This window comes from Eutrigla gurnardus (genome assembly GCF_963514095.1).
Source record: "Eutrigla gurnardus genome assembly, chromosome: 17".
NCBI classification, from domain to species: domain Eukaryota; kingdom Metazoa; phylum Chordata; class Actinopteri; order Perciformes; family Triglidae; genus Eutrigla; species Eutrigla gurnardus.
In genome coordinates, this window is record NC_139928.1 from 24,242,480 (window position 1) to 24,251,958 (window position 9,479).

The following is a 9,479-nucleotide window of genomic DNA, read 5'->3' on the forward strand; positions in this document are numbered from 1 at the left end:
ACCCCTCTACAATCCCACAAAGACCTCTCCGTAATCCCACAGAGACCCCTCCATAATCCCACAGAGACCCCTCCATAATCCCAGAGACCCCTCCATAATCCCACAGAGTCATGACGACCCGTTGTCGCCCTGATGAACGTCTCTGACCGAAAGCTTCAATATTAAAAGGAGTTATTCACAGATTTTAATGTGTCTTCTCTTCTTCTACTTTCTAATTAAAGGAACCATGAGAGTCCTGCAGACGACCTCCAGGTGTTACTCAGGACTGCAGGTCAGGTCCCCGACCCGCATCATCGCAGTAATCCTCACTGTCATCAGTCTCTGGTTCAGAAGAGTCTCCGGTCTCTGGGTTCTGGTCTGGTTCTGGTCCTCCACAGTCCAGGTGTCCCACTGAGCTGCCGGCTGGAGGCTCCACCTCTTTGACCTCCTCGGTCGGAGTCAGGTGACGACGAACACATTTATGCCTGCTGACTTGTCGACGCCACGCAAACCTTTTGTTGCAGACGCCGCAGCCGAACCGCTTCTCGCCTGTGTGAGTGATCATGTGACTCTTCAGATGTCCTTTGGTCAAAAACATTTTATCGCACACCAAACAACCAAAGGGTTTCTCTCCAGTGTGCGTGATCATGTGTCTCTTCAGATGTGCCTTTTGCAAAAATCTTTTTTCACACATAGAGCAGTGGAAGGGTTTCTCTCCGCTGTGGATCCTCATGTGTTTCCGGAGACGTCCTCTCCATGCAAAGTACTTCTTGCAGACTGAACACCTGAAAGGTTTCTCTCCCGTGTGAGATCTCATGTGAATCTTCAGGTATCCACTTTCAATGAAACCTTTACCACACAGGGAGCAGCCGAAGGGTTTCTCTCCTGTGTGGAGTCTCATGTGTTTCTGTAAACATGCGTTGCGAGCAAAATATTTCTCACAGACGGAGCAGCTGAATGGTTTCTCTCCTGTGTGAGATCTCACGTGTCTCTTCAGATCGGCTTTGAAGCCGAATCGTTTCTCACACTCAGAGCAGCGAAATGGTTTCTCACTGGCAGGTGATTTGTCTTTATTCAGAGAGTCTAAACCTGACTGAGGTTCTCTGGTCTCCTTCCAATCATCAATGAGTTCAGTCTCTGGTTCAGAAGAGTCTCCGGTCTCGGAGTCCCTGTGTAGTCCTGGATCAGAGTCCCTGTGTGGTCCTGGTCCTCCACAGTCCTCTCCAGCAGCTTCTGGTTCCATGTGTTCAGTGTGTCTCTGATGAAGCTGTGAGGACTGAGGTTCCTCTTCATCATCTTCACTCTTCACAGGAGTGAATGGGAACTTGGTGATATCAGCCTCCTCCAGTTCCTCTTTAATGTGGGGGGGCTCTGGGTCCTCCTGGTCCTCTGGGTCCTCCTGGTCCAGACTGGAGCTCCAGTCCTCGCCAACAATCACTTCCTGGACATCTGAAGGTAAAACTGAAACACAAACAAACAGCCATTAATATGAATCTCAACACTACTGATGTAGAACATGTGTACAGGTCATAGGTCGGCGAGTGCTTTCAGGGTTGGTAAAGTCCGCATTTGCAGTCTCGTGAGTCCGGTCTCCAGAGTTCAGGTTCAGAATTTAGAACAAAATCAAACCGGATATGAGCAGAAGAAATCAATCATTTCTCTGCTTGTTATTGGACGACTCGGCCGGTGTCATCTAGAAGCTTCTTCTTCTTTGTTATTTTTGTCTCTTCAATATTAATGATTATTAGTCTTAGTGTACTTGAAAACTCAAGTGATGGGTAATGATAAAACTTCCCGGGACACTGAATGTTTCAGCCAAGATGTTCTGGATCAATTTCAGCTACCTGGACGTTAGATGTGCAGTTCCTGAAGGAGTCTGATTGGAGCAGCAGTCGGACCAGTCCTCCAATCCGGCAGCAGAGTGAAGAACAGCTGTGACTGGAGGCCACATATTCAGGTTCCTGTACTGGTCTGTAGCCTGGACCAGGTTTAGCGGTATATTCAGATGACATGAGGAACACTAGGAGCAGGACTGCTGGTCCTAAAGAGGGTCTGTGGAGAGGTTTGGTCCTAAAGGAGGTCTATAGAGAGGTTTGGTCCTAAAGGAGATCTGTGGAGAGGTTTGGTCCTAAAGGAGGTCTGCGGAGAGGTTTGGTCCTAAAGGAGGTCTGCGGAGAGGTTTGGTCCTAAAGAGGGTCTGTGGAGAGGTTTGGTCCTAAAGGAGGTCTGTGGAGAGGTTTGGTCCTAAAGAGGGTCTGTGGAGAGGTTTGGTCCTAAAGAGGGTCTATGGATAGGTTTGGTCCTAAAGAGGGTCTGTGGATAGGTTTGGTCCTAAAGGAGATATGTGGAGAGGTTTGGTCCTAAAGGAGGTCTGTGGAGAGGTTTGGTCCTAAAGGAGATATGTGGAGAGGTTTGGTCCTAAAGGAGGTCTGTGGAGAGGTTTGGTCCTAAAGGAGGTCTGTGGAGAGGTTTGGTCCTCAAGGGGGTCTGTGGAGGTTCAACTTTTTGTTGTTTTTGAACTGTTTTTTTCAACAGGTTTTACTTACAAATCTTCATCATATACCAACGAAGAAGACTCCGCTGTCAAACTGTAAACCCACATTTTAACTAAACACATCTCATTAAAGCCACATTCATTCAATAACAGTGCAAATAATAAATAACCATGTAGATGACCCCATTTTTCTCATAATTACAATAAATATTATCTCGTAAAGATGTTGGTCCTCTGTGTCACGTCTCGAGTTCGGAGGTTAGTGGACCCCTCTTCCTTGTTTTGGAGTGATTTTGAATCTCCTTCCTGACAAGCTAGCATGATCGCTATTAATACAGGCGGATCCATTAGGTTCTCTGGTTTCAAGTGATCCTGTATCTCCACACTGGCTTTAAGACTAAGGATGCTACTTAATGAGGCAGTTAAATCTGGTGCAGAAAAGAGGCTCAATCTACGAGGAACTTTGTGCTCAACAAAATATTTAATCGTAAACACATCAGGTGGATAAACAAGGCCAGAAAGTCACAACCATCAAGCATGGTAAAAGAGACAGGGTCCTTGATTTAAGACGGGTCGGGTGGACCACTGGAACTGAGGACTGTCCCTCCCAGGTCCTGGTTGGTGGGTCCTGGTAGTGTCGTGAGGTCCTGGTGGGTGGGTCCTGGTAGTGTTGCGAGGTCCTGATAGGTGGGTCCTGGTACCTTCAGCAGGTCACGGCGCTCCATCACAGAGGAAGTGCGTCCGTCTCATGTGCGTGGCCACGTGGTCGCTCCTTGTGAAACCTTTCAGGCAGAAGGAGCAGCTGAACGGTTTCTCTCCTGAGTGGAACCTCATGTGGCGGGCGAGGATGTCGTTGCGGGGAAAGCCTTTACCGCATATGGAGCAGCTGAAGGGTTTCTCCCCTGTGTGGCAGCTCATGTGCCGGTTCAGGTGGGTCCTGCGGCCAAACATCTTCCCACAGATGGAGCAGCTGAACGGTTTCTCCTCGGCACCGACAGCAGCTTCATCATTGTTCAGAGAGCTTAAACCCAACTGAGGCTGCAGATGTCCGCCTGGACCAGAGTTCCTGGCTGCTTCTGGTCCTCCACAGTCCTCCCCATCAGCGTCCAGCTGTTCACTCTGTGTCTGGTGAAGCGGAGACGACTGCCGGCCGACACATTTGTGGTTCCTGAGCTCGAAGAGCCACGTGAAGCGCTGGTCACAGCCGGAGCAGCTGAAGCGTTTCTCTCCCGTGTGGATGCTCATGTGTCTCTGGAGGTCTGCACTCTGCGTGTAGGACTTCTTACAGAATGAGCAGCTGAATGGTTTCTCTCCTGTATGAGATCTCACGTGGACCTTCAGGTTCCCCCTAGTCCTGAAGGGTTTCCCACACTCTGAGCAGCTGAAAGGTTTCTCTCCCGTGTGGATGATCATGTGTCTCTTCATACTTCTCTTGATGCCAAATCTTTTCCCACATTCAGAGCAGCTAAATGGTTTCTCTGCATCACAGACAGGAACTTCCTCATTTAAACCGGACTGAGGTTCTCTGGTCTCCTTCCAGTCATTACTGTCATCAGTATCTGGTCCTGGATCAGAGTCCCTGTGTGGTCCTGGTCCTCCACAGTCCTCTCCAGCAGCTTCTGGTTCCACGTGTTCAGTTTGTCTCTGATGAAGCTGTGAGGGCTGAGGTTCCTCTTCATCATCTTCACTCTTCACAGGAGTGAACGGGAACTTGGTGATATCAGCCTCCTCCAGTTCCTCTTTAATGTGGGGGGGCTCTGGGTCCTCCTGGTCCTGCTGGTCCTCCTGGTCCAGACTGGCGCTCCAGTCCTGCTGCTCTCCTTCACCAATGATCACTTTCCGTACATCTGAAGGTAAAACTGAAACACAGACGGACGTTAATATCAAGCCGGATGATGTTTTCTTGTATTTATGTTTTCACCATTACACCGTTCAGATCATCCATGAAAGGAGACACATTATGTTCATTTTCAGGTTGTGCTTTGTTTTAATGTTCAGAAACATGAAGATAAATCAATAACATGATGTCATCTCAGTATTCATGTTTGTTACAGATCTGTGAAGGACCAACTTGCCAAAAACAAACATAAATTACTCGATAAATGTATTAATATGACATTATCAAAAATAACATTAAAATGGATGTAGTCATTAATTGTTTTAAGAAATGTGACAGAAATGGATGTTTTAATTTAATTCTATTGACGTTATGATTTCCTGTATTAATTTGCATTCAATAATAAATTTTTAATTTTATTGTTATTTGCCTTTATCTTTATTTTACATTTATTTTTAAGTTTATTTATTTATTAATAAATGTATGTAATTTTAACACTTTTCATTTATTTCCTCAAATTATTGATTTCTGTATTCTTTTCTTTGTGTTTGGGGTCAACTGTAAGCTTATAAAACATGATAATACATCTCAGTCTGCTCTTCATCCCGACTTTGTCCAGCTGGTCTTCGGCAGCCTCACGTCTTTGGTCTGGTTTTTTCCGAGAGGTTCAGGTGTGCAGATCTCCGCCGAGCCTAGTGGGTACACGGGCCACCCTCGACACCCAAAGAGCCGCCATCTTCTGGGCCTCTGGTTCTGGAGGACTAGTCCGCATTGAAGGAATCACAAAATCAGAGGAAGACCAAGAGGTTTTACAGAGGAATGTACCCAAGAAGACCTGGGTTGGGACCCTGCCCTGACGCCTGAGTCCCGATCTCAGTCCTACTGGATCCTTCAAACCTTCAAGCGCTTGAACAAAAGGAAGACGGGATAAACTACCAGCTGACCGAGAGCTACAGGAAACGCTCAAATATTAACCTCCTTTATTAATGTCATATTTTCTATTTTACTAAGCCTTCAAATTCTTCTTGGACATTATTACAATATGCCGATGACTCAATGTTTCCATTTATTTATTAAGACATCGTCAGAGCTTTAGTTAAAAACCAATCAACCTTTCAGTGTCATTATTAGTAATTATAATCATCATTAATAATTATATTATTACTATTATTATTATTATTTTCTTTACTACAGCAGAAATTGTGCTGGTTCCTCGCAGAGCTTCAAAAGGTTCCTCGAGAAACCCTAAGCACGGGTTCTTCTAAGAACCTTTCCCTGCAGGTTCCTGCACAGTTTCAGATTGAAGAACCGTGAAGTTCCTCGGAGTTCTCGTTGCTTTAACAGCGAAACGGAACCGGCGACATCAACAGTAAAACAAAAATGTCAAAACTTACAGCAGCTTCTGAGTTTGTGGTTGGAGACGGACGGATCAAGACCCAGATCCAGACCCGTCCTGCTGCGAGCCTCGCTGACAAAGTGACGACGAACAATAAAGGAAGTCCACCGGATCTTCAGGTCCTCGGAGAACATGAAGAAAACCCCGTCTTTCTCCGTAGATGTGGACCGCAAGGTCGAGTCAGCCAGGACTCGGGACTCGGGACTCGGGACTCGGTCGGAGATGCTTCAGTATGACGTCATTTCAGCCGCTCGCACTTTCTGAGCGACGGACGGCGCAAAAACACAGATTCACACTGAAGACCAAAACATGTCCCCTTTAATAATAGATTAAATTAATAAATTCATATTAATTAACATTATCACTTTAAATGCTACTTTGACATTATTAAACAACATCGGGTGTTTGAGTTTTCTGCAGCTTTATGGAAGTACTTCAGGTACTTGTACTTTACTGGAGGACGATGTACTTCTCAGAGGTAAATACTTTTATTTGACAGCTTTAGTTACTTTAGTTTAGATGTATTAGTGCATGAACACATTAATCCTTAGAATACAATAATAGAATAATAGAATAAATACAATATTCTGCATAATGAGTACTTTGTACCGTTGGTACTTTAAGTATACTTTGATTCTAATACTTTTGACTACAGTAACAGAGTAAATCCATACTGTAGAATGTATACTTTTACTGCAGTACAACATCCAAGTACTTCTTCATTGATTAAAGATGTCAAACAATAATATATGTTTGCTGGTTCAACTTGTTGTGTTGATGAGGAGGCAGTCAAAGTACTAATACCACAGTGTATAAATACCCTAAAACTATCTAAATAAATAATACAAAGGTATACGTTGTCTTATAAAAGTATGTTTCCCTTCGTATAAATAATATCTAGATATTTAGTTCATATTTGTGGTTATTTTCTCAGAAGAGCCTCAAACTGCTTCATCGTGTCCTGCATCAGTACACACAAATATAATAATACTACTGCAAGTACACAAATACTACTGGAAGTACCAGTGACGAGCAGAGCGACACTTAAAGGCTCATTTTAATAACTTTCTAAAGTGCTGCTATTTTAATCTATAATAACGCGTCATCGTTAATCAGTTGTTTAATAACCAGAATCTGTTGTGGAATTACAAGTATGAAGCAGCAGAAGGTATAAATACTCGAGTAAAGTACAAGTACCTCTAACTAATACTGAGGTACAGTGTTGAAGTAAAAGACTCAGACTGAACGGAAGCTAGCTGCGGCTAACCAGCTAACGTGAGCGGAGCAGCAAACAGGAAGCCAGCCAACCTGTTCTTCTTCGCGGCTTCATTCCGTGTAGCAGGTCGTGGTGTCGCTCCATCTCTGCTCCGATCACCAAACTCAACTCTGACGGTTTGCTTCTCTTATTTACATCCAGCTAACGGCTCCATCCGCTAGCAGCAGCTAGCCGAGCAGCTAACCGAGCGGCGTCACACCGGCGGAGGTATCAACGATCACTTCCGGGAACGCTTTCAAAATAAAACGTAAGATTTCCTTTAAAACCAACTGATATTCAAATACAGAATATCGTAGCTGCTGTTAGTATTATGACTATTTATTATTATATTATACATTAGTATTTGTTGATTATATTTTACATAAATAATCATAATCTAGAAGTAATTGCTAATTAAAATAAGTGTAATTACATGTATGTTCCCTCAGAGCTGCTTCGATGTAGCATAATATGGGAAAACTCAAATAAAGAACATGTACCTCTAATTGTACTCCAGTAGTACTAGAGTTAATGTACTTACTCCACCACGGAAATCTTCTCTCATCAAAGCACGGCAGGTAAATCAACGTTTTATTGTGAAGGCCAGATGATATTCCCCTAAAGCACGGCGGGTAAAATCAACGCTTTTATTGTGAAGGCCATCGGAGCGCAGCGGAAGTGGTGTTTGTGTTTCCGGGTCTCGGCGGTCCTTCTCTCCAGCGGAACCCAGCTAGCCTGTGCTAGCATGTGTTAGCATGTGAGCGGAGCGTGAAGAAGCACCAGAGCCGGTCTGGTTTTCTTTGGTCCTCTTTGACTCGATCTGTGGAAAATGTCCACATTTCAGGATCTTCAACATTAATCCAAACGGCGGCTGCTAACTGCGGCTCGCGAGCATCTGATTGGCCGTTTGGAGACAACAACATCCGGGTATGAAGAGGAGCTGGATGTGGTTTTAAAGGCCGACATTGAGCTGCGGAGAGAAGCAGGTTGGTTTTCTTTCTCCTGCTGGAAACGTCTTTACTGACGATGTTGTTGTGCTAAGCTAACGTTAGCTACAGCACCCACACACAGCAGCCGCTAGCAGCTAGGAGCTAGCTGTTAGCTGCTAGGAGCTAGCTGCTAGCTCCTGCTAGCCGCTTTCACTGCGCGTCGAGGATCTCTGCTTGTGTTTACGACGTACATTTACTCACCTACTGGTACGAGTACACACCCGAGGTACTTGTACTTTACTGGAGTGTTTCCACCTTCTGCTGCGTTCTACTTCTACTGCAGGAAAAGTACTAATACCACAGAGAGGTGGGAGAAGTACTCTGTTACTGCAGGACAAGTACTAATAATACAGAGAGGTGGAAGAAGTACTCTGTTACTGCAGGACAAGTACTAATAATACAGATCGGTGGAAGAAGTACTCTGTTACTGCAGGACAAGTAGTAATACCACAGAGAGGTGGGAGAAGTACTCTGTTACTGCAGGACAAGTACTAATAATACAGAGAGGTGGGAGACGTATTCCATTACTGCAGGACAAGTAGTAATACCACAGAGAGGTGGGAGAAGTACTCTGTTACTGCAGGACAAGTACTAATAATACAGAGAGGTGGGAGACGTACTCCATTACTGCAGGAAAAGTACTAATACCACAGAGAGTTGGGAGAAGTACTCTGTTACTGCAGGACAAGTACTAATACCACAGAGAGGTGGGAGAAATACTCCGTTACTGCAGGAAAAGTACTAATACCACAATAATTTATTTCAGTAAAAGTAGCAGTACTACCGTTCTTTACTTACTTACTTGAGTAAATGTCCTGCGTTCAAAATTTATATTTTCCACAGGGGGGGGGTTTAGCTCAGGAGGTGGAGCGGGTTGGCTGGTTCCATCCCCTGCTCCTCCTAGCTGAGTGCCTGGTGTCCCTGAGCAAGACACCTCACCCTAATTGCTCCTGACGAGCTGGCTGTCGCCCTGCGTGGTTGACTCATTGTGTGAATGAATGGGTGAATGTCAGTCATTACTGTAAGGCGCTTTGGATAAAAGCACTATACAAATGAGGACCATTTACTCCTAGTACAGAATACTACTGTCATCATTGTACTTCAATGTGGAGTTTTAACTTCTTCATATAAACTGTATTAGATAAACTAATCACGTAGAATTGAATCGTGATTAACGTGATTGTTATCACGATATTCAGCATTTTTATGTTTTTTGGTGTTTTTGAAGACGATTTACTGATAAAATAATTTCATTATTAAAATGTGACTTGTTCTCTGATGCTGCTTCTCTGCTGTTTATTTGATTTATTGGTCAAACTAATGTAGTTATTTTTTATCTTCATAATAATATTAAAGCTGTTTTTTGTTTTCAGGTCACATTTAAAGGTTCTGTGTTTTAAACTTTAAGACATTTCAACGTTTTGTGTTCATTGTTTGTGTTTTTCTACATCTGAACACTTTTTTTTTCTGCAGACAAAATATCAGTTTCAAATATCCTACCTTTGCAATATTTTTATTCAGCAAAAATA

At 44.0% G+C, this 9,479-nt stretch overlaps 1 protein-coding gene across 1 annotated transcript; it reads right to left on the bottom strand.

The window, feature by feature from the left end:
- Positions 1-1,773: 1,773 nt before the first annotated feature.
- LOC311027836 (uncharacterized protein) lies at positions 1,774-8,575 on the bottom strand (the record flags this gene model as incomplete). Its single annotated transcript, XM_084032003.1, has 4 exons — positions 1,774-4,332; positions 5,705-5,778; positions 7,015-7,092; positions 8,571-8,575. 4 exons carry the CDS (start codon positions 8,573-8,575, stop codon positions 3,185-3,187), a joined length of 1,305 nt encoding a protein of 434 aa, XP_083888129.1. The 3' UTR covers positions 1,774-3,184.
- Between the last annotated feature and the right edge of the window lie 904 nt (positions 8,576-9,479).